At 40.8% G+C, this 26419-nt stretch overlaps 1 protein-coding gene across 8 annotated transcripts in view; it reads right to left on the reverse strand.

Annotated features, from left to right (window-relative positions):
- Samd12 (sterile alpha motif domain containing 12) overlaps window positions 1–26419 on the reverse strand; it is a 381899-nt gene that overhangs the window by 218574 nt on the left and 136906 nt on the right. For all 8 annotated transcript variants that reach the window (XR_010050258.1, XM_063257661.1, XM_063257658.1 and 5 more), the window contains exon 3: window positions 13078–13207. Coding sequence is in view for 7 of the 8 variants with exons in the window: in XM_063257661.1 (XP_063113731.1) it covers window positions 13078–13207 (130 nt within the window). In the remaining variant the exon portion in view is untranslated. The remainder of the gene's footprint in view (window positions 1–13077; window positions 13208–26419) is intronic.

Consider the following 26419-nt stretch of genomic DNA (forward strand, 5'->3'; position numbering starts at 1 on the left):
GATTTTTTAAAGGTGCCAAAATTCCTTTGGTTTCTAATATGGCGGAGAGGGCAGTCTTAAATTTTAAATATTAATGGATAAAATACAAAGGTGGACATTTCATTTACACTAGTTTCTCCTAGTTCCCTGAACAGAAAATTTTGTACTAGCATCTGTGTGTTTCTTCTTTGCAAGACAGAACCTTTTTTGTGCTGCCTTGTACTGTGAGTAAGCACTTGGAAGATAATGATCCACAAAGTATTCACTATTCTCTTATTGTTATATTTTCTTTTTCCATAAAATAAAGCAGAGTCTAACTCATCTGTGGCAGCTAACACTCTTGGATGCTCTATGCAGATTAGACTCAGACAAACTGAATCTCAAGAAGGCAAGTGAGTGGTTCTCTGGTATGCAGTAATCTCGTAACCCCTTGTAAAAGGATGCTTTTCTTATATGTGGGGTTTGGTATCTTCAGATCATACTTTCAGTAAAAAAAAAAAAAAAATCACCAGGCGTATTTTCAAACTCAATCTGCCACATATATTGTCTTGTATTATCAACGATGAATATAAAACCGTATTCACTGATTCACTCATCCTTAATGTCAAGGATCCAACAACCAGGGTGGAAATATGTGGAAAACATTTTCATTTTGTCCCTTTAAAACAGTAATTCTCAGAAATGTGGACAATATACAAGCTTTTAAAAATTGAACCTATTGATAATTTACATAAGATAAATTCCTTACACTTGAAATACCAAAGATTAACTATTTTTATCACGATGAAAAGATCCCTTGTTTCTTTTTACAGCCAAACTCCTACCCCCAAGCAACCACTGATCTACTGTTACTACAGTAATCTTGCCTGCTCTAGAAGTCTTTATGATCAGAATCTGCGCGTGGGTGTATGCGTGTGCGCTACTTAGCACAATGTGAGATTCATCTGCACCATGTGAACCAGTAATGCCTTTCTGTTGATGAGTACTAGTTTTAGTGTGCGTTTGCCATAATTCCTGTCTCTGCTTGATGGATATAAGGGGTGAGTAGAATATTTGGCTCTTCCGAATACAGTACCTTTTAGTGGGCTAGGATTTTTATGAATTTCTTCTGGGGAAATACCTCACAGTGGAGCTGCAGGGTCATCTTATAGGTTTGAGGTTAGCTTTAGAAGAAATGTGAAGTTGCTCAGTTAGGTGATACAGGATCATGTTCGCAATAATGATGCACAAAAGACTCCACTACATCATACCTACAGCAAAATCCAGTACTGGCATTTGGGTTCAAGCCATTCTATGTGGTACCTCATCATGGTTTTATTTGCATTTTCCTGAAGACTTAATGCTGCGATCCGTATATTCACACACTTATTGCCCGTCCTTTTCCCCGATGACGGCTGCTTCTAATCTTTCATTGATCATTATCCAGTGTTTGCCTTCTTGAGTTTTAAACATTCTCTGCGTATTCCTTATGTATTTTCTCATAAATAACAAATACTTTCTTGTCTACTGGTTGACCTTTTTTACTACTTTGATGAATTCTTTGAAAAGCAGAAGGTTTTTAAACTGTTTCTTTTAAAGTTTGTGCTTCTGGTGGCTTGTTTTACTAATCTTTTATCTATCTCCCTGGTTGTGAAGATTTTCTCTCCTGCGCTGTTGTAGATATTATATTGATTTAGGTTCTGCAGTTAGACTTATCTCAAGTTAAATTTGGTGTAAGGTGTGATACAAGGGTAGAAACTTACTTATCAGTTGTTCCAGTATAATTTACTGAAAAGGCTGCTCTTTCACTGAATTTCTTTGGCACCATTTTTGAAAATCATTTGGCCCTATTTAAGTGTGGGTCTATTTCTGGAAATTCTATTCTGTGTTCGTAACTTTTAAGTCAGTCTTTATTTCAGTACCATATTGTCCTAGTTATTTTAGCTTTATAGTAAGGTGAATAGGCACTCGGAACTTTGTCCTTTTTACTGAATTTTTTCACTATAGTAGCTTCTTTCCATTTCTATATTAATTTTATTCTGCATATTCCGATAAATTCTGCAGGGATTCTGACTGCAGTGACAATCAGTTTATACATCATCGAGAGAAAGGTTGAAATTTTGACACTGAATTTTCAGTACATGAATATAGTATCATTTCACCATTTATTTAGATTCTCACTTTCTCTCAGCAATATTTCACAATTTTCTGGGACAGCTCCTATATACTTTATTTCATTTTTACATTTTAATCTTTTATTAATTAGTTGACATGGAATTTTTTCCTGGGACTATTTATCTGTGATTGGTACCTCTTAAGATTTTCTACATAAACAAAGATGTCATCTATGTGGAAAAAGTTTTACTTCTTTCCAGTCTTCATGGATTTAATTCCTTTTCTTGCTTTATTTCATAGCCAGAGACTTGAGTACATCATTTAAGAATAGGAAGAGATGAGATGTCCTTGCTTCATCATGGATTACAGAACAAAGACATTTAGTCTTTTGTAACTATGGGTAATGTTAGTTATAGATTTACCACAGATGCTCATTACTAGGAAATTTTCTTTTATTTCTAGCTTTAGAGTTTTTGCCAGGAATGAACAGCGAATTTGGTCAAGTGCTTTTTATGTGTACTGAGAAGAATGTATGTTCTTCTCTTGTGCAAGTGACCTGTAAGTCTTGATTTGCTCAAACTGATAATGCTGTTCAGGTCACCTACCTCCTAACTAATTCATTCCCTGCTTTGTCTGTGAACCAAGGAAAGAGCCACTGAAGTTTACAACTATAAAGATGAATTTATCTGTTTCTCCTTTGAAATCTATCAGTGTTTGCTCCATATACTTTGATACTCTCTTCTAAGGTACACAAATCTTTAGGATTCTTACGTCTTCTTAGAGAATCAACCACTTCATCATCCTGTAATGTCTCTTCTTATCCTTTTTACTCTTTTTGTCCTAAAGTTTGCTTTGTCTCAACTTAAAGCTACCAAAGCTTTCGATTATGTTATCATGGTCTAATTTTCTCTTTTACTTTACTTTTAACTTTTCTGAAGAATATTTCTTATAGTCAGATTTTTTATAAACAGATTATAAGAGCACAGATTTTCTTATAAATAATTTGATTTTTCACCCAGTATGACCAACTCATTTTACCACTGTGATAAGACTATTCAAACGTAATTACTGATAGTTAATTAAAATCTAACATCTTTATAAAGTCTTGTTTTTCTAACTTCTCAATCTTATTAAGCATTTAAATAATTTCACTTTGTCTATTTCTAATCATTTATGTTTCCTTTTAAAAAGTGCTTTTAGTAGTTTTCCTAGAGTTAATAGTATATTTTTAAATAACCTAAGCCTACTTTTAAAAATGCTCCTCTAGGTCACATGTGGAACAGAGACCTTGAAAATGAATATTTTCTGTTCCTCCTCTCCATTGCTTGTGACACTGCTGTTACTCATTTTATTTACTTGCTATACAAGCTCGTATAGTGGTGTTGCTGCTTTAAACAGTTATCTTCTAGATCAACTAATAAGAAAAATAAAGGAATTTATTTTATCTTCATTTATTCCTTCTGAAGTATACTCTTCACGGATATCGAATGGAAAATTCTTAATCCTTTAATCTTTTCATTCTATTCTCTTTTTGGAGATTTTGATGAGGAGTCTCTTGGAATTCTTATTCTTTTTCCTTTATAGGTAAGAGGTGTGTGCGTTTTAAAATCCTGTGTCACTTAAACAGAAGGATTTTTAGGTCTGTGGTTTAATATCCGCTATTAACTTTGGCACGAGCTCACTCATTATTGTCTAAACCAGCGATGGGAACCTTTAAGAGCTTTCAAAGCTACAAAGAGCCTCTTGCGGCATGAATGCCACAGGTTCACCACCCCTGACCTAAACTTTCCTTTCTATTCTCTCTTTCTTTTCCATTATTTTAATAATGCACCTACTGCTACATCTCTTCCTATTGCTCCAGCTATGGGATGTCGTGCCCTGTGCTTTTAATAATTTCTCCCCTTGCATTCTGTCTGGAGTAGTTTTGAAGACGCATCTTCAGGTTCGGTGACTCTTCCCTGAGCAGTGCTGAGTGTATGGATGACCTCAGTGAAGGCACTCTTTATAGCCACTGTAGGGATTTTTTTCCCCAGCATCTTCTGATTCTTTATTAGAGTCGCCATTTCTGTGCACACGTGGTATTCAGGTATTTATCAGTCATTTTAAATTTAATTTCTGAAAAATCTAACACCTGTGTTGTACTTAAAACCTGTAACAGTGATTGCTTTGTTTCTTTAGTCTGTAGGGTTTTTTTTCTTCTATGCATATAATTTTTGGATGAAAGCTGGATATATACTTGGCAATAGGAACTGAATCAAACAAGCTTTAATATAGGATTTAGGCTGCGATGACCACAAATTGAACTGTGTTTACTTGTCATAGCCAAGGTTCCAAAATATTTAAATTCCTGTAAAATGGCTTTTCTTCCTCTCTTTGGGCCCTCCTTTTGTTCTGCTCCCAAGTATCTTTTAAGTGACTTCTGGTGTACTCTGCTATTACTATTGGTTTATGGTAATGGTCCTAGCTCATGGGGTGAAGTTGTTCTTAAGTTAAATCCCGTGTCTCTGGGACATGGGGTTTTAAAAGTGTTTTGTCCATACAGCAGTAGACTTGTACTTCTTACCCAGACCCCTTACTTACTTCCCTAGCTAGAGAATGAATCCTGGATTCTTTCTGCCAAGCCCTCTTTGTACTGACTATGGTGTGTATTTATGCACAATGTTTTCCCTAAGCCAGATTTGATCTCAATTTTTTCAAGGGAGTTCAGGTTTACATTGATGGGTGCCATTAGTCTGTACGAGTGATGGTGAACCTTTGAGAGCGTTCAGTGATAAAGAACAGCCCACTGCAACACACATGGCATAGGTTTGCCACCTCATACCATTCCCTAACATCTTTGTAAGGCTTCAGTGCATGGGTTATTCTGGGCCCACACAATGAGACTGGAAGTCTACCTCTCCTCCTCTACTTCCTGAGAGAATTTGGTAAAGTTTAGTATAAATTCTTTCAAAATTCACTGGAAAAGACTTCTTGACATAGAGTTATTTTTGTGGAAAGAGTTGAGCAAACTTTTAATTTATTGAAAAAAATGTGTATTCTTGGTTTTTTTCAATCCTTTTTGAGTCATTTTTAAGTTATGATCTTTGGGGGGAATTTATCCATTTCATAGAAGCTATTAAGCATATTGGCATAAACTTGCCCGTAAGTATTTCTTACTATCTTTTAGTGTATGTAGAAAATTTAGTGATAGTCGACTTTATTTCTTAATATGCTGCTTCTTTTTCTTTTTCTTGTTCAACTCAGCTAATGTTTTGTCAATTTTGGGCTGGGAATTTAGCGCAGTGGCACAAGTGCCTTCTTGGCAAGAGTGAGGTCATGTGTTCAATTCCCAGTAACAAAAAAAAAGAAAGAAAGATTTATCAATTTTACTAATCTTCTCAAAGAGCCAACTTTATCAATTATTTGTATTCCTTATACATTTTCTGTTTCAATGGTTTCACCTTAGGTTTATTTTTTCTTCCCTTTTGATTACTTTGGATTCAGTATGGTTTTGCTTAAGTTCTATGACAAAAATTGAATTCAATGATATCTAGTTTTTTCCCCTAATGTAAGCATTTAATGTCATAACTTTTTTCTAAGTTTTGCTGTAATCACACTAAACAACTGTTTGAATGTTTCTACATCATTGAGTTCAAAATACTGTCTAACTTACTTTTTTCTTACTGATACAACACAGTTACTTGGGTACATGTTAACTTTCCAAGCATTTAGGAACTTCTTGATAGCTTATTAATGATTTCTAATTTAATCCTGTTGTGGTCTGAGAACATGTACTCTGTAAGATTTCAGAGGTTTTTTTTTTAATTCATTTTTTTAAAATTCATTTATCTGCTACCTGGCATATAGTATGTCTCAGTGAATAATTTCAACTGGAAAAGAATACATATTTTGAAGTTGTTGAGTTTAATGTTGTACTGGCACATGATTAGGACTGCATAAAATTATAAATAGTAACTATGATTTTACAATGGGATGAATAGAAGCAGGTTAGCCCAAGTAGCTCACATAAACTGTTAAGAGAGAAAGGAAGAAGCCAGTGTAGCTGGACTGAAGGTAATAGGATGAATATAACCTAGATTGAAGGCGACAGGATGGAAAGAAATGTCCAGAGGGTATCAGACACATCTGGCTAAACCAGTGCCAGAAAAGTTCGCATGGAGAAGACAGCAAGGTTTTCTGAAACAAGAGGTGGAGGGAACAAACAAATGAGGCAGAGGCCCAAAACTAGCGAAAGTCCATCTGGCTGCCTCTACCTTCTCAATGGATGGGAAGAAGGACATCTAGGAAGACAGGTAACTTGGGAGGAAACAGCTGGGATCTCCAGCTGGCATGAAGGGGAGGATGGGGAGATGTCACTGGGCTTCACTGAGACCCAGTAGCAAGAACTGAGTGGTAACAGATCCACGGCTTTCTTCAGCTTGGGTTTCTAATTAAATAGAACCTAGGGATCAGTTCAGCCTCAGCATAAACTTTTTAATAATTAAACCAATCTACTATCTACTTAATATGAGAAGTCCAGTCACAGGGATCACTGGGCATCATGGGATAGGCAACTGCCCCAAATGAGAACTAAGGGAGGTTTTCTGTAAGAGGCAGTACCTACACTCAACCCAGAAGGAAAAGTGAGATTATTGAGGTGAGAGGAGAGGCTTGTGAATGACACACAGAGAGCGAAAGAGACATCTGAGAGCCCTTCAAAGCAACCAGGCAGGCCCCTTGCTACAAAGAGAAGGGAAAAAAGGAAGCCAAACACCAAAACCATCAGCACCAGCACAGAAATTCAAAACAGGAAAAGAGAAGACACACAAATGGGATGCTGTTTAGAATCACAAGACGCTCCTTCCTGGAGTGTCCAAGCAAAGGGTAGTTGGCCACTCTCTGGAAAGCAGAGGCAGGGAAACGCAGTTGGATGACGAGGGGGGCCACTCTTCCTGGGCCCTGGGGAATCCCATGGATCACCATGATGCTGCTGGACTCCTGCTCTCCATGTGGTGTTTTCAGCCCAGTGCTACATCGTGTCTCCTCTGGTCACCTGCGTGCCTTCATGTATGTAACCTGCCTCCTGCCATGAACTGAGAAGCAGTGCCCAGTTCACCAGTGACAGGGATGCTTAGTGAGAGGATATTCTTAGCAAATCCATTTGTTAGAGGCCCGAATGAAATTCTCTAAGAAGACTGATCAGGAATGAACCTGTTAGTTTGCTGTCCATTTCTCTAACTCCTCTATTTCTCATTGAAAGACACTTTTCACTGACTCCATAAAGCTATGGGTGGTACTAAAAGTTATTTTCACCATTGAGAATTCTACTATCCTGAAACCACCACAAAAACCAACTTTGAAGCCTGACCTAGAGGTGCATGCATGCTATCTCTGGGCTCTAGGAGGTTGAGGTAGGAAAATCCAACTTTAAACCCAGCCTGGACAACTTAGTGATATAGCCACAACCATCTCAAAAAAAAAAAAAAAAAAAAAAAAAAAAAAGATATAGCTCATTTAGGGTCTGATCCTCACTAATGCAAAAATACATAAATAAATAATAAGGAAAAGCAACTTTAGTACCTTTGGTTTTAGAATGCTGAAGAATATTTTTCAAAAACTTAGGTTAATAAGTAGAAATTAAGTTTTCCATCAAAAATAGTTAACAATGAAGAATAAATGCTATTATTGGAAATTGGCTTATGAGCAATAAAACATGCCCCAACAATGTCAGGATCTTTACAATGTGGATTTAAAATAACACTCATGGCTCTATACAAAGTATAGAGTAGTTCAGACAAAAGAGAAATGACACCAAATACAAAGACACAGAGATGCAAAACACAATATCCAGAGGGAAAGCAATGAAGAGAAAATACACAGATGAGGCACTGCGGTAGTTAAACATCGCCACGCTTTACTTGGCTATACTGGATTCTAAGAAGCATTATTCTCCTAGGTGCATCACATAAAGTAATTATTCCACTTCTTTTGACACTTGTTAACTACACACTCTATTGGTCTCTACAGGAAACTGTAACCATAATAAAAGACTCCGAAGACAATGGCTGAGAGATAAAGGGGCAAAAAAAGCTCAGAAAAACTAGCATTGAATAGAATTAATGTTTGCAAAGGCATACAGCTACATTCTGAAGGCTTGAAAATGACAAAGTGGTTTCCTTTTATTCCACAGCCTAAGCAGAAGTACCAACTTTCACAGTGCTATGTCTCAGTGGAATACTGTTAAAAGGGGAAAGAGATGCACACAGGTAATGGCTGAAACAGAAGAAAAAAAAAAAAAAAGGCCGAGAGGTGTTCATCTGTTCTGTTGGAGACCATTTAGAAATATAACAGATCAATACCATCCCTTTGTAGGGGTTACTTAAATGGTAACTGTTTATTTCTGCAGACAGTGAAAGGGTATCCTTTATAATTCAAGGTATCTTTAAAAAAATATTTTCTCCTCTTGGAAATTGTGCATGCCTCATCCATGAAAATAAGTCTTTAAAGTTGGCAGGGAAAGAGCCTTTCACAGAAGAGGATTTGAAGCCAAAGGAGTTGAAGCGACTTAGCAGTCACCATAGGCAGAATACCACTTCCTCCAGGGGCTGAAATCTCCTCCAACCTGAAAAGATTCTTAACTGCGCAGGAAAGAGAATCTGGAAGTTGCCTGTGAGTTCACACGTGGTCCCTGCAGAGCATCCTCATCCGCATGCCACACCAGGACTCAGAAAGCCAGGGAAAGAATCCTTCAAGCACAGGAAAGCACACAACTTTTTTTCCTTCAAGCCTAATCTGATGATTGAAATCTGTATATCCTAATGCCTCTCCGGTGTTCCAAGCGTTTTACTCCTTTTAAAGAACACTTCTGCAGGGAGCTAACACAAGTAATTTCTCTTCTGATTAAACGCATTTGCCATGAGATAGCAGGTGGCTTCTGAACACACTGAAATTATCAGAAACTTTAATAGGAAATTTACAAAAGGCTTAGAATACTGGTGTGCTAAAACGTACCCAACATTTTCTTAGGTTTTAAGGCAACCGGAGGGGGCTACTTGTTTAGAATTGAAAATCCTTCAAACAAAAGCATGAGAAAAATATTAATACAGTGGAAGTATTTGTGCAAATAAAAATGTTTCTAACTATTAGGGTTAAAGGGTGATTTCAAACGAGGGTAAAATCTTACAAACACAAGAATGAACATGTATTTAAGATTTTCGTTTAAATCGTTAATGAGAAAAGCAGCTCAAATGAGAATCCAAACTACAGATACAATTAAAAGCCAGAAAGACTAAAATCAAGCTGTGAATGAGGGGAAATTTACCTTTTCAACAGCAGTAGACAAGAAGTTGGTTATATGACACTACCCTGTTTTCTGCAGAGCAAACTCTCCCAGAGGGGAGATCTTGGAGACCATAGAAAGTACTGAGCCCTATCTGTACCATGTTTTTTTTCTGTAATACTGACAAAGTTTAACATATAAATTAGACACTCTAGAAGATTAACAATAAGAACTGATAAAATTGAACAACTATAACCAGAGACTCAAATAAAAGTTATGTGAATGTGCTATCTTTTTCTCAAAAAATGGAATTTTCCATTTAATATTTTCAGATACAGTTGACTAAAACCACAGACAGTGAGAGGTTACTGTATTGCTATCAGTTATATGCAATTTGCAGAGCTATCAAATTGCTTCCTGGACTCAGAATGAGATGCCACAAAATGGTGTGGTAATAGGTGATCATGCACAGCTTCCCAACCAAGCACAGTTTTTTTTTCCCCTAGATGGGTCATTGAGTATCTTACTTATTTAATATGAAAATCTGGCACATAGTAGGTGCTCCATAAGTTTTTACAGAATTAATCATTAAGCTAGGTGTGTATCCCCCCATTCCAGCATTTAAACAACCCTTAAAGAAAAACCTGATTCTATTGACAAGAAACTAACCTGCATGCCATTACACAGCCCCTGTGTCTTCAAGGCTGTAGTAAAAGACAGCAGACAAAATCTGACTCAGACCTAGGGTCAGAAAACCCATCTCATTTTTTCTTTTCACTCAATAGATGTCCTTTTTATTTATCATCACTGGATCATCTGTCTTTACTCAAGGGATGCTGACTTAACATGCTCCCTCAATGAGCACACTTTTGGAGCTTTAAGAAAAATAAATCAACAGCAGCACTCGGGAGAGTCAAATCAGAAACCAGCAATGTCCAAGAACAATCTTGTGTGCAGCCTTGCAGATTGGTCCAGGGTGTTTACTCGCCTGGACTCCTTTGTTTCCCTCTTAGACCTCCTTTGTCACGTTCAGGATAAAAGAGCTGCATGAATTCAAAACTGTTTATATGTGTTGTTTTCTTTTCACAGAAATCAGGATAACACTTAGGAAAACAGCACAAATTCACACTCATCATATACTTACTGTGACACCAGTTCCTTTACCACTAAAGTATTATAATCATCTCTTTTCTGTCCCTGAAGAAAATTAAAGTGCATGCGAACCTTCACAAAATCACCAGGCATGTTGTTGCAGTTCTGGGCATCGAGCTGATCCGTATAGCCGCTACCAATGTGCTACATCATTCTGATGTTTGCATAGCCTCCTGAGGCTTATCCTGTATCACTTCTTGGTTTTCTGCAAACTTCTTCACCTGTTATCACCCTAGCCTCCAAAGGTACTGGGGTTCTGAGCTCCCAGCACCATGGGATGGTGACTAAAGCTGGCTTCAATCCTGGAAGCTCTCCTTGCCACTGGCCCTTGGGGTCATTTGGGTACTTTGTGTTCATCCTGACAAAGCCTGGGGCCAGCAAACAGAAGAGGTGGTCTTCTGAGGTCTCCAAAAGGAGATTAAAGAGACAGCAAATTCCTTGCCTTCTTTGCTTCCTGGAGAACAGGAAGGCTTCACTTAGAATGAAATGAGAATATAATTTTCATACCCCCAGATGAGATCTGACATAACAGCAGCTCAGTGCTGCAGATAAAAGGTGTTCTATATGATTTCATTTATCTTCATGACAATCCTCTGAGACAGTTACTATTATCACCCCATTTTACAGTGGAGGAATGGAGGCTGAGTAAGTCACCCAGATCCTAAGAAAGTTGCAAGTTACCAATACGAGATGTGTTCCATGGAGACCAGCTGTGCCACCAAAAGCAATGTGACAACTTTTTGCAATGTATGCCTCCTCCCCATCCCCCTTATCTTCTGTCACTTCCTTTGGAAGTGCTACCCTCTATTCCATAAGCCTGGAGCATAGGTATGTAGAGCATACTTTGCAGGGGCATCCTGCTCATCCTCTACAAGTCATTACGAAGCTTGCCTTTCCCTCTGCAGTATCTCATAATTCACATCCCTAACACAGGATAGCACTGCTTTCAGATATCATGAGAAGACGCGTCTCTATCACACAGGCCTTAAGATGCACTGAGTGGCTCTTACCTGATGAAGGAGCCTATAGTCAGTTTTGGGGGCGCAACCACTGATCCTACATGAGATTTTCCTATATCCTAATGAAAGAACTAAAATATGAAATCTGGACATTTGCAATCTAAGCTAAGTGCCCTCACTACCTTCATGATTTCTGGAATTTCACCCCAAAAGATCATTGGCTTTATTGTGGGGAGAGAAATAGTGTCATAAAAGATATCTGTATCTAGGTTGGGAGAATTTCCCTCTCCTATTAACAGCTTGAGCTGTTGCAGCTGGGTATGTACTTTGCATATTTAGGCTTTACCATCTTGATCAGCAAACATCTAACCTAACAGTATTTTTCAAACATTTACCGCTAGAACCCTCTCTACAAGTCAGTTTCCTGGATGAATGGAATATGGAAACAGACAAAAAGGGAACTGGGTGGGTGTCAAGTACCCCTCAACCCACAGCATTACCATGTGTCCTCTTTGGTAGCCGAGGGCTCCAGGAAACACACTTTGAAAACCACCAACCAATTTCTGCTCTAAGGAGGTAAATGGTTCAGCGGCTGATCTCATGGCTTCAAGTCAGAGTGAGTTGCAAAAAGAAATATTGGGTGTACTTTGTTTTATGCATCCCTTTTCAAGGCAAAATGAAAAACTACAAAGAGGTTGGGATTTTTCAAAAACAGAAGGTGGAGTGGAAAGAGGCCTGGAGTCTAGCACCCTCAGTGACTTCAGGGAAAGTCACTCTTCCAGGGCAGCATCCATTCTCCTCGAGGGCAGTGTTTGTGAAGGAGGGAGGAGTCCTGCCCACCTGCAGGTGGGATCCCAGCAGGGAAGGCAGGCAGGATCAGGAAAAGACCCTCTTCCTCCGACCTGCTACTGCTGCGTGCAGTAAGAGGGTGTATTTGCTATTTCACCACACAGGCCCCTGCTGAGGGACTTGACCCTGAGGTCTCTGCCGTCCATACAGTGTCCCATTTATGCTTCCAACAGCTTCTTGATCTCTGTGTACAATAGTGAAATTCTCTGAAGCTAATGAAGTTTTAGTTGGCACCTTAAAGGAATTCATCTTGGGGACAGCAAGTTCCCCAAGATTCTATTTACTTCAGAAACTTAGAACATTTCTGGATGTGGTCACAAGAGGTGTCCTCAAGGAACCAGATGGCCACAGGACAGGGAAGCAGGACAACTGACTTCCCAACATGGCTTCTTCTACGGATACACGAATAGCTTACCAGTCAGAAAAGTCAATACATGTTAGCTGAGGGAACCCAACAAAACTGTCCTAGATAAACAACTTGCCCGCTTGGAAGATCCCAGAATGATACTGAAATCCGACTAATCTAAGACTCCTTTTATCCAGGATTGGAATGCTCATTTTCTCCAAGACCCGCCAACCCCTTGCCCTGAACACGCATTTACATCAGACACTCAAAACCCAGCTTCCTCTCGCAGCCACTTGTGTCTGTTAAGTATCAAGTGGATGGAATTTATTGCCCTTTGTAGAATAAACAGCAGACAATTTTGTCAGGAAGAGGCCACTTCCCTGGAAGGGTCTGGGAAAGGCCATCGTGACGGGAGGGGAGAAGGGGAAGAGAAACTTTACCAGTTATGTCGTGCTGCCGGAATGACTCACTGTAGATCTGATACTGATTTGGGCAGTGCTTCTTCAACCACTTGCAGACATCCTGCTGGGTCCACAGAGCCACGGGTTTAGACAGCTTCACTGTAGCTGACTGTAAACAGAGAAGGAAGAGAAGCCATTAGTGCTAACCCCACGCTAGCAGAGGCACTCCTGCATCGAGTCCTGGAGCGTGGGACAGTCTGCCTCTGCTTCCCCAGAGCCACAGATCCAGCTCTCGCCCTCCTCCGAACTTCTGCAAACCTGATTTTGCTAGAAAGCACAAAAATAAGGTCCAGGAAGGCAAAAAGCAGGACAGAGTGTTTCCTACTAAATATTCTAGCAATAAAACAATAGGGCTGTTAAGTAAGAAATTAAGTTTTAAGGAGTAAAATAGCAATTCCCAAGTGCCTTTCTCGTATTTTAAGGTGTTCATCTCTGTTTCAGACATCTCTAGAGCCTCAGGCAATGCTTTCCCCAGCAAGTGCAAATCATTGCGGGGGGTGAGGGGGGGGCTAAAGGCTATAGGATCTAGAAATTTGCACACTACAAAGTACAAGTGTGCCTGGGGACTCTGGATTTAGGGTGGCACTGCAAAACCTGGGACATGAGTTAGGCAAACTGGGCGAGCAGAAAGTCATTCCAGCAGCATGGGGCCACAGCAACAAGACATGGGAGTAGCTGGCTTTACTACAGAGAAGCCAGCTACATAAGGCTCTTCACTGCACCCTGGATCATTCACTGGATGTGGGGCAGGAGGGACTAAAAACCAAAAAGTAAAAACACACATGGGTTAAAAGGGCCTAGCCACTGACGTGGTGACTGCTATTACCTTTACTAATAAGCACTGGCTCTGTGCTCCACGCTGGTCTGCGTCACGGATCCCAATACTTTGGTTAAGGCTGGATGAACACTGTAATATCAATAATGTGCAACATCCTGGGTGAGCATTTGCCAAATCTTAGGGCTGAGTTTGGTAGTTCTTTAAAGGATTGTCGGCGGTGCTCAGACCGGGCTTGAACAGCATCATCCTTCTCCCTAAGTGTAACTTCCTTTCACTTCTCTTTCCAGTTAAGGCAAACTGAAAGCTTGAAGCTGGGAGGAGCATGACCGCATCCATGACAGCCTTCCACAGAAAGCAGCAAGCCCAGCATCCAGTGGTTCTGTGTACTTTCATTATAAAGTTACTTTTATTTTATGGAAAATAAGTTATGGAATAAAGTAAGTTTTCCATAGTAATTTCTGAGTGAAAACTCAGTGGCCCTATTTAAAGAAGAATGATTAAGGAAACAATGGCCCAGAAGGCGACATAATAATACCATAAAAGTCTTGAAAGAAAGAGTCTTGGAAGAAATGACTTCCCAGTGACTCAAGTTTGTAAAGCACAGGGCTTGGGTAAGTATTTTATTAATATATTTTCAAAGGTCATCATTTATACAGCAGTCAAAACAATGCTCATTCATTTCTAGTTTACCCTGTGATAAATTTTTCTTTCATTCTTATTCAATGTGGCAGGTTCTATTTTCCAAATATGACTTTATAAATGTGCATATGTACATACATACGCGTATGTATATACATAAATGTTATGTACTCTAGTCATATACATGTACTGTATGTGAGATATAAATATATTTGTATATCTTAGGTATAGATACCTTTATACCTATACAATATTTTTATATTATGCAGACACATACATGTATACATGCATATATCATATATATATATACAAGTTATACATGTGGGAAGATGTATATAATTCAAAAAAAAAGTCTGCTTCTCATTCTTTGAGGCTAACATTGATATTTGGGGTTGACATTTCTACTTCCTGCATTTGGGTAGCGTATGTGACACTCTGACCAGTGGGACACAGAGGAACTGATGCCATATGACTTCTGAGGCTAGGTCATCAAAAAGGTGCACTCCTGCACGGTGCACACTCTAGCCCTCACCCTTGAGACCCAGTCACCATACCATGTGAAAGTCCAGGCCACACGAAGAGATGATGTGTGCAAGTTTGGCCAATCTCGAACCGAAGTCTCTGCAGACAGACACTACCACTCACTGAACAGAAGAGCCCACAAGCCACAGATGATCCCAGCCACCAGCCTTTGACTCTTCCAGCTGGGGACCCAGACAGCCTGACACACTGACAAAGCTCCTTTGTTGTACTAAGTTACTTCCAGACTCACGTCATCAGTGAGAATACAGTAATTTTATCACATCACAAAGATCTGAGGTCATTTGTTTTGCACCCCTAATAATTAGAACACTGCAATGCATGCTCAGTGAGGAGACCATCCAAGTACGTGCAGTAAATATGTGCTCCCTAGCATGCCCTGCATTTAATAGAAGCTCTGTGCATGTGAATGACATGAAATGATTTCACTGAGACTCTGCTCACCGGCCTGCCTCACGATGCAACCAGTATGGAGCTGTTCAGGCCCAGCCTGCTGCTCTTCCCCACGATGTGATGACCTCATATGGCTACTAATCCAACCCAGCTGCCCCTGCCTGGGTCCCTCCAGTCCTGAGATTCAAGCTTCCAACCATTTCCCTTCTAACTCAGAAAACATATTGATTAGTTTCCTAATTTTGATGAGAAGGCACAATCGTGGGCATGGAAGGCACAGACGAGTACATGTTTTTTGTTGCTCTTGGTGTTGATGTTCAGTCTTTTACACGTTCCCCATGATGACTTCCACTCCTTTGCATAATTGGGAAACTAGAATTTAAGATCTTCTAGCTAGAGAGGCACTTACTACCATGTTTCACAAGTCAGCACCTCTGAATCCAGCTCTTTCTTGCTCTGCACACTTTCCTTCAGATTAACTGAATGAGTTTAGAGCTGACACATCATTACCCCAGAACTCCAGCAAGTTTCTTGCAAGTAAAGCTAATCACATTTTTTGAAGACTCCTATAAACCAGTCACAGAAGGCTATAAATTAGGAAGGGAACGGCAGGAGGATGAAGTTGCTTATACATCAATATATTAAACTTTCTCCTTCCTGAAAGGTCATTCTTCAACTGGCCCATTTCCCAGGGAATGCAGCAACCGCTCCGCCCACACCAGCCTTGTCAAGGAGGCGCCGTGCAGAGATGTGCCCAAACTTGCCAAGTCAACCCTGAGCACTTTTTGGTCATCCCACCACGGCTGCTATGTTTATTCATCTTCCTTTCTCGATAAATTCAGTGGTCCTGAGGCTAACACTCAAGGAGTTTCTTCACTTTTCTGGCACCATGCATTCTTTAGCAGTAATAGGACAACATGTGTTTGGAAAGGAGAAAAGTCAAAGCTCAAGACCTGTGACCCAACAGGGATAAACCTCCCCAGAAACTGGCACAACAATGCAATGGGAAATAAATTCCTACCAGGTACAATTGCCATTTGTCTCTTCCTGTCCAACCAGTGACACAGTACTGACCCTATTTATCAGCTGTTTCTTAGCCTTGGTCGAATTAAGGAATTGTTATTAGTTCGCTACATCTTTACTCAAGAGGCGTGATGACCCCAACTGCCCAGGCTGCTCTTCTTCCTGGATTTTCAGAGAGCGTCTTCTGCTCTCTGGGAACCTCTCTCCTTACAGCCACTTGGGTAAAGTTCAGTTATATGTACTTCCTTCTGTCACCACCAGCACTCAAGTTTTGAAAGTGAGTATCGTACTGTGATGCCTGCCAGGAGCTTAAGCTTTACTTCTGTGTGCAACCTGAAGCGATGTTGGGATTTCACACAGGGCCCCACCGAAGAAGAAGGTGGGAACAATGGGTGTGGTGGTGTCACCTACCCCTGCTGGCTCCAAACACCCATGGATCCATCACTATGGATCCATTACATCCATCACTATGGGCTCATTTTCTCTGATACACTGCCCGGTCGTATTGTTTTGTTTTTCACATTAGAAATCCAGACCAAAATAACAGTAGTTGTAAAGCAAAAAGAGAAAGTATTTCACATTTACTAGGAGCAGTAAACTAATAAGGGAAAACATCCTGCCCAAAGGCAAACATTAAAAAAACATTTACCCCAGTTTTCTTTCTCCACGTTCCCTTCCAACATGCCACTCCTGAATTTACAACCCTGGAGACAGCTTTGGTTTGTTTTGCTGCCTCCGAAGAGGCCTGAGGCGGTTTGCTACCCTAACCTCAATGCATTCTGCTCCCAAGCCAATCCCAGGCACTGTGTTTCCTTTCTGAATTGGTCCTGGCCTCTGCATAGACAAAATGAAAATGCATTTCAGATGTCTCCGCTTTGCTTTTCATAAGGAGAATTTATGCAAAAATACACATTCCTGAGGAAAAGATGTTGTCAAATTATTTTTTCAAATGATTAATTCACCCTCATACAATAATTTCAGCTATATTTTACAGTAAGTTTTGATTTGTGCTTAAGTAGAAAGCACTCTTAAACATTGAGTTTTGAGTTCTCCAAGGTAAATAAATGGGAAGCCATTTTGCTAAGTAATATAATTAAATGCTTTGAAGAAGTTTGATATTTTAAAGTATATTTCAAAATGCCTTTGAAGGTAAGTTTTATTTTGTAATTTAGTTATCCCTTAACATTGTGCAATATAAATTCTCTTTTACTATAGTACGTTTTGTGTATAAAAGAAGGCTGCAATTTTAAGCTCCCAACTGTCGTATAAATGCTGAAGTATGGTAGGCTTACATGAGGGAAGCTTTGATAGTGAAAAAGAGAACACTTCAATTGTTCACATCCACTGGCAAAGTGAGCTTTATAGACTAATACAGAAAGCAGTAAACACATTTTCAGTCTGTGTGTGCAAGCTATAAGAACTGCTATAAGATCTTTACTACCTTTAATTTTTATTCCAATTCTTTTCCGTTATTCTTTCTTTCATCCATGTTTGCAGTGCGTAAAGATGACATTCCTCGTGGGGAGTTGGTGTCCATGCACAAGGCATCCTCATTCTGGTTTTCATCCCTCTCTCCTCTCCTCCATCTCTTGGTCCCCCCTTCCCTTTTGCAGAAGCTCTATCTCCCTTCATCAACTGTTTCTTCTTTTGCTCTTTATTTGTACTTTGGATTTCTCATGCAAGAGACACTACGTGATAGTGAAGCTTGTGTGTCTGACTTATGTCACTTAACACGATGGTCTCAGCTTTCCCACAAGTGACTCAAGTGTATTACTCGTCATGGCAGAGTGTTTTGAAATATCTTCTCTTTAATTTTTTGTCCTTTTATTGACTACCATTTGTTTTTTCTTACTCAAGATGTAGGAAAGACAGGAGGTCAGGCACACACACACACACACGTGCACACACTCATACACACACACACACATACAGAGCAAACTCTTAACCCACAGCAAATTTTCAAGCTCAACTGCAGCAGCTTTTAATGTTTACTCACCCAAAAAAATGTTCTCTAAGTACCAGGAAGTCATCAGCTAGTTAAACTTGCTGATCTTTAAACGCTAACAATACCTTCTGCTGCCACCTTAACACTCATGGAAAGGAGGTAGCGTTATGGATTAAGAACTGGTAGTCAACTTAACACCAGCTGGATTACATCAGCATGGCACTGAGAGAAGATGCTTCACTGGAGGAGGGTTGCCAGCATAAATAGGTGCAGGAGTAGAGTGTTAAGGCCTTAATGCATTATGGCATTGAGGCATCGTGGGTTCTTCTACAAGTTGCTGTTTGAGCCATTGGTTCTCCTGGAGAAGCTTTGGTCCTCACATGGAGCATTGTTTCCTGGCTCTGGAGGGGAAGACGTGTGCCCCTTGGTCTCCAGGATGAACTTGTCTCGTTGGCTTCCTGCCAAGTACTCAACTGTGCTTGTGGTTGGAGGAGCATGGGGCCTCCGGGTCGCTGAGGACGGCTGTGGTGCTTTTCAGGACAGCCCTGGTCTTTGTTGTGAGTGTGACTTCTTGGCTCCAGCGTAGAACTCTCATCTCACCAGCACAGCTCCTTTACCCCGCTGGCATGGACTTTCTGACTCCCACCGCTGACCTTTGGGCCTTCCTGGCACAGATCCATAAAAGAGACTGGCGTGAGTCCTTCTTGTGGCTCTGGATCTCCAGTTGCACTCCTGGGAGGCACTGTCACGAGCTCTGGGTTTTCATCTGGACTCATGTGGGACATTGCTGTGGGATTTAGGCCCTTGACTCAATATTCTATGTCTTTGGTGTTGTGGATAGATTTCCTGCATTTTTTTGTGTTAAGTCCCGGTGACCATTATAAAAATATTAGTGACCATTATAAAAATATTATAAACTCCATGTCCTGATTCTAACTGTTCTCTGCACAACCCCTGACTACAACAGGTGGTTAGAAAATCTTTAGAAGGTCTCTGGCCTGTAATATCCTGTCTCCAGGATAAGTGACATAATTCATCTTCAACGGTCATTTTCTTGGGTTTGTACCAAAATATTTTATAAGCAATGAAGCTCTTATACTTTTGCCTCCCAAACAGAAGGACTCTCACTGCCAAAAAATTTCCAAGTAAGTGATGAACGTAATTACTACTGGGTAAATGAAAGATGAGTAAGTGTAATGTTACTTCAGTTTTGCGTGATGACTGGTGCTTCAGTACCACCTGGATCCTTGCACACTTCCTAGTGTGCTCCTCCCCTTTCTCCTGAATGGCACCCACAGTTCCCTAAGTATCAGTGATGGGGAAGCAGCTCCCAGAGCCTTTCTGAGCACAGGTGATGGCACCAAGAGTTGTTCCGACTGTCCCCACCGAGCAGCCGTGGTGGACCGTCGCTTTCCACTCTCCACTGACACTGTGGGTTATTCATGCTTCTTTCAAAAGTGTTCCAAATGCACTGACTTCCCAACTGAAATCCATTGCTGAAAGCCTGCATCTTTAGTATCACTGAGCACAACACTGGTTCATGCTGAACTCACAGGAAATCTAAAATCTTGAGTTGAACTGGGGCTGTCTTATCCTGCAGGTAGACTTTTCTTAACCTCTATGTTATTTTACAAGTTTTAGCTCATCCTCCGAAGTCCCTGATAGCCATTGCACTGCTATCTGTGTCGATTATTCTCCTGTGTTTTTATTAGTTATTCAGGTGTACTTGTATCATGTGTATCACAGGAGGCCCTCAATCAGTTTTAAGAACATTACAGAGTCCTATGACCAAGACTATAAGCTGAAGCTATAGTCAGGGTCATTGTACTAGGACACTACTGTGGTAGAATCATTAGAGGGGAAAAAGTTTAGCAAGAGTAAATATTTTCCATTAATTTGCCCCTGTCAAATTTCAGTGATGATCTTTTTCATTCCTAGATGCTGAGAAGCACAGATTCTTAGAAACTGAAAGTTTAAAGGGAAATGATTATTTCTGTCCCTCTCATTCTTCTTTGCCACACAGAATTTAGGAAAATACTGATCTAGATTCAACACCTGTCCTGAAAATTTACAGCACCAAGACAGTACTGCCTGTGAAATAGGACACTCGCTGCTAATGAGCACTAATAGCTTAAAATGTTCTTTCATGGTGAAATTAGAAATTCTGTCATCTTTCCACTGACTCCTGAGCCCCAATCTTTAGAAAAAAGTACAAAACAATCTCTTTTGCACGCACTAATTTCCATTTTCCATACCACACGAGTACTCTCCACTGGGCCTCATGGATGTTTCCTTTTATCATACTTAGTCTAATGAATTCCAAATTATGTCTCCAGCCCAAACTACAGAGCCCTTCTGCAACAGACAACTTACACACCCAGTACCTACACACCTTAAACTCTGAGCAGGCCCACGGTGGACCTCCTAGGCTTCTTCAGAATGGGCCATCTGTCACTTTGACCACTGCACCTGACAGAAATTCTCTGGTAGGAACTATTACCTGGTGGGAACTTCCCCGGAGGCTCCGTGTCTCCAATCCAACACACATTCCTCTCTTTTTATTTCACGTCTAATCTAGTGCAGAAAGCTAAGGGTTCCACTTGCAAATCAAACTTTAATCTCTCCATCAGCAACACTGCCACCATCCTGATTGGAAACGCTATCAGATGACACCCCAAAGACCACACCTGAGTACTAACACACCTCTTGGAGCATTCTGTTCTTTCTCTGCCTTCATTTTAGACCTTTAAAAGGGCTTAGAAGGCTACTCAAAGACACTCGCTTTATTATTCTTTGCCTAGAATACTGATTCTACTCTGCCTCTCTTCTGTTGCAAAAAAAAAAAAAAAAAAAAAAGTGCTAACTGGGCCCCCTTCTCCTTTTGCCTGGAATTTTCTCCCAGACACCTACAGAGACAACTGCTTACTTCCTTCAGGCCTTTGCTCAAGCGCACCCTCCTCAGTCTCTCTAATTAAAACTTAACACTCTCCTCTTTGCTGCTTCCACAGCTCACGACTTCACCCCACTGATCCTTCTCCCGTGGTACCATGCAACATGCTCCCCAATTCACTTGTTTTGCCTATTGTGTACTGTCTCTCATCACCCCCTTGCATCCTGCACGAGACCTGAGGTCTTATTTTGTGAAGAATCACAAACTTTCTGCTAGTGCCTGGCACAGGGTAAGCACTCAATAATTATCTGTTGGAAGAGAGGAAGGACTGTGCGTCTGTAATCATACATCATAGCTCCTATATCCCTTCATGTCAGAATGCTGGTTCAAGTCCCAGCTGTGCTCTTGACATTCACAGGCTGGGACTAAAACTGCCTTCCCTCTGATTAGCTGTCTCACATTGAGCTAAAAATGCAGAGTCAGCCCAGCACTGTAACTCTCAGCAGCAGGAAGGTGCCCATGTTGGAGTCTCAGTTATTTTCTTTTCCAGCTGACACCAAGAGTGAGGTGATGAAACACGCTTGGCATTTAAAGTCAGAGAGACCTGGAGTGAAGGTCAGCCTTGGCGAATTTCACCAGCACTAAGGACCCTGGGCTGATCGCTGAAATTTTCTAAACATGATTTTCAATACACTGAAGGTAATTCCTACTTTAGGGTTTGTGGAAGGATCAGAAATGCAGTGTCTGTCCCAGGCAAGGGATCTAGAAAATATATGTTAAGCTCTCTTGAGTGGTACTAATACATTTTTTTACCAGGCTCTCAAGCCTGATTTGGGGGAACAGGTGTACAGCACAGGCACACAGACAGACTCTGGGGTCCAGGTGCCCTGAGCTGCAGGTATGGAAAGATGGCATTAGTTGCAGTCACCTAAGATTGAAAGAAACATGCTTGATAAGGAAGGAGGAATCCAAAGGCACCAACAGAAAAGGCAAACATAGGAAGAGCAGAAGGGAACAAAAATGATGGAAAGACAAAGACACTAAATCAAAAGAGGCAAAGAGATGCTTCATTGTGGACCTACCCAGAGATCACCTTCTGACTTCCAATAAGCAGTAGTTCACTGGTTTTCCCCAAGACTCAGACAGCCCTTCTCGGTTTCTGAGGACAGCCATGTGTCCTGATGCCAGGGCAAAGATACACCCTAGACTTACTAGACATCATGGAGCAGTCTATAAAGGGGCACTGAGACTGTGTAGATGCTGCTGACTGAATACTGAAATGGATGCTTGCAGGCAATGCTGCTAAGATCTGCTGGCCCCCAGTACATGCTGCTAGGCATCAGGGTTTGCAATAATAAAACCCAAAGAGGAAACAAATAGATGTGCACAGTCAGTCAACAAGAAGATGGCTCTGGCATCTTGGATGGCTCTGGTTACCAAGGCCTGTTCTTTCTATCAGCTTGAATTGTGCAGTCTGTCAAGAGAAATACAAAAGCAAAGGATCACACTGCACTTTGCTTCTGCTCTGTCTTAACATGGCAAGAAAACCCATCAGTCACTCCCACAGATGAGCACATCCTAGGAGACGGGCAGTCACAAAAGACCAGCAGACACATAGGTACTGAGCAGAAACTTTACAAGCAAATCCAAAGTGTTACATAAATAAAAGCATGACAGAAGCAAAAATAAAACCAAATAGGTTCCCTAATAGTAAGTTTTTAATCCCAATCATCATCTCAGATTCTACAACCATTCTTTTGGAATAACTACCCAGCAGATTGACAAGAAAAATCTTCTCAGGGCAAAAGGAACCATGAGCAGTATGACAGAAGCCTTCTCTCAGCCTGGCATCTACTTTCCCACCTGTAGAGTCTGGGAGACAAGGAGGAGCCATGTGACTTGTTTTAGTGAAAGAACACAACAGGGGTGATGACAAGCCAGGTCAAGCTGTTGTAGTCAGGGGTTACAAGAGAACAATTAGAATCAGGACATGGAATTTATAATATTATTTTATGATGCTCACCCAGAGTTAACACAAGAAAATGCAGGAAATCTGTCCACAATACTAAAGACCCAGAATATTCAGCCACGGGCTTGGATCCCACATCAATGTCCTACATGAGTACAGCTGAGTTCTTGACAATGACCCTCCATGAGTCCAACTGAGGTCTACAATCCACGATAGTGACTCATGCAAGTCTGTTTAGGGATCAGCACTGGGAAGGCCCAAAGGTGAGCAGTGGAAGCTAGAAAGTCTGTGGCAGCGGGGTAAAGGAGCTGTGCCAGCAGGTTGAGGGTTCTGCACTGGAGCCATGAAGCAATGCTCAAAATAAGGACCAGGGCTCCCCTAAAAAGTACCACAGCCATCCTCAGCGACATCTCCAATGATTAGTCCAGTACATGCCAGAAAGCCAGCATGGCAAGTTTCTCTTTGAGATTAAACAACACACGTCTTCCCCTTCAGAGCCAGGAAGCAATGCTCAACGTAAGAACCAGAGCTCCCCGGCAGTGAACCACAGCCACTCTCAGCAACAAGGTCCCGAGCTCCTCTGATGAGAATGGCTGAATTCATACTGGGGAAGCCAGCATGACAAGCTCCTTCAGGTGAACCATGACTCCAAATAACACTTAGGAGAACTTGTAACACCTAACTCTTCCTTACCATGTCGCCTTTTATTCTGGCAACTTTCCTCATCTGCACTCAGCACCATGCTGATTTAATTCAGCTGGTGTTAAGTGGCCCACCAGTTTTTAATCCATGACAGTGTTCCTAAGAAAATGTCTGTGCCTTACACGTGCCTGCTCCTCTGAGACCTCTGTGAGAAGATGCGTGGCCAAGCCTGGCCACACTGGTCTTGGGAAATGGCAGAACACGAATCTGATGCCACTCATGACCTAAGACACAGGATGGTAACAGAGTACAGAGCAAATCATTTTGAGATGTTAGATAAATCATCATGACTCTTCCCAACAAGCTGGAAAGCAATTCCAGTATCACATCTAGTTTATAAACAGGCTGAGTGATGGGGAGTAGCTTGTCTGAGGTCACACAGCTAGTAAATCTCGGAGCAGCTTTCAATCTAGGTCTTCAATAATGTCATCTTCCACGCTTACTTTAAAATGTCACTCTAGTTTGGTAGACACAGTGAAGCAATGAAGATTAGAGATGTGAGCTACGTTCCTGAGGCTCCCAGAGCTGACCCACCTTCTTAATATGCAAGTAAGATAAATCTGATCAAAGACCTTCCTGACTTTGTCCTCATCTGGGAATGCCAAGAGCAGACTTGAGCTCAGGACCAGTCACCTGGACCCCATCCCAGGGCTCTTCCCACTCTCCCTACAGGAGAAGGTGGCACTTTTCTGTCCTACATGGTAGGACAGTGCTATTTCTATTTCTCAGTGGTGTCATCAGCCCTCACCACACAGCTGTGAACATCAGATAAAATAATCCCAAGACTGAGGGTTTACTTTGGATGATTTTAGAGGAGGGAGAGCTGACGGGTTCTTGGGATCACCATGTTGTCAGCCCTCTGGAGAAAGCAGAAGCCCTGCAGAAACAGTGCTGCTATGCTGTTTTAACAGAGCAGAGTGAAGGCCCATGATCAGAAAGCCTAAACACTCTAGAATGTACCATGGTCTATGTGAAGTCTCCAATGCTATTCTTAGGTGTTAAAGTTAAACTTTCCCAAAGGAATGCCAACCCTCCAGCTCCACAACTTCCTGCTGGCAAAAGTTTATTCATCTGTTCAGTTCAGTCAAATGATGGATTAATTCAACTGGGGCTCCTATGAGCTGAACATTTTTGTCCCCTCAAAATTCATATGGCAGCACCCCAACTCATGACTTATTTTTGGAGACAGGGCATTTAGGATAGAGATTAAGTTTGAATGAGGTCATAAGGGTAGGCCCCAGTGACAGAATCCATGGCCTTCCAAGAGGAGACACCTGAGAGCACCACAGTAGCTATTCCAAGACAACCCTATTTCTCACCAAACTCTGGCCATGCAGATCTCGGGCTTTCAGGTTCCACAACTCTCAGAAAATACCACCAAGGGTATTTGTTCCAGTAGCCCAAACTGACTGACACAGGGATAAACTAGTATTTCAAGACTGGTCAGCCAGACAAAACAACCTGGGCTCACAATGATTTCAAAGACTCATTACCAGCATCTAATCAGGGGTAGGATAGGCTGGTGAGAAGAATTAGAAGATAACTTTTCTTACACATTTGCATTTACTTTTCAAATGCTGGCTTTTAGAAAATTAAAGAAAAATTGTTACTCATGATTTAATTCATTAACATAATTATGTGTTTATAGACTGTTCAGATCCTATGCCCATGTGTACATGTTTAGGGTCACACTCTCTTCTGAACAGTTACATACCTGGGACTAACAATTTAAGCAGTAGTTATGCTTCTGTAATCACCATCTCACTATTTACTGATCTGGTTGTTTTCAAAGAAAGTGCACATAATTTTATAAAAGTAAGCTACATGAAAGTACTTACACTGGAAAAACATGCCTCATGCTTAAGCCCTTTTAACTGGCAATGATTTTTTTCTTCAAAATTGAGCCTATAGACAGTATCAACCCAAATACCTTCCTTCTCCAACTTCAGTTACAAATTCTAGGGACAGCCTCTTAATGAATTTTATTTTCAGTCTCTTCAGTTTATCAGACTTAGAGAATTATCTACTGATAGCTAAATGGAATTAGGGAACAGCATATAAATAATATTTTTTTCTCTTCTCACCTAATCTTCCAAATGTATGCACTGGTATTATTTTCGTTCTACTGATCATTTTTATAGCCTTAAATAATATATTTAAATTTGTATCTTTTTTTCAAATAAAGTTTCCATTTGTTTTTCTATCTCTTTCTTTCAAAGTGCCTCTTCAGTCGTCTGCAGTATTACTGTTATGTGGTCAAGATTAACAATGCATGTGGTCAGTCCTGTAACCTTTGTCTGGTCTGCTACATTATGATGGTGTATTGGTCCAAAGTTCAAAACCAATCAGCAGCACTTACCTTTTCTGTAAGCATTGCTCAGGTACTAGACCAACAATTCTGGTTTGATTTACTTTTACCCTTGTCACATTTCCAGCAGTCCG

Source organism: Cavia porcellus, unplaced genomic scaffold, assembly GCF_034190915.1.
Source record: "Cavia porcellus strain 051 isolate PalLab524CR breed Dunkin Hartley unplaced genomic scaffold, mCavPor4.1 scaffold_10, whole genome shotgun sequence".
Taxonomy (NCBI): Eukaryota; Metazoa; Chordata; class Mammalia; order Rodentia; family Caviidae; genus Cavia; species Cavia porcellus.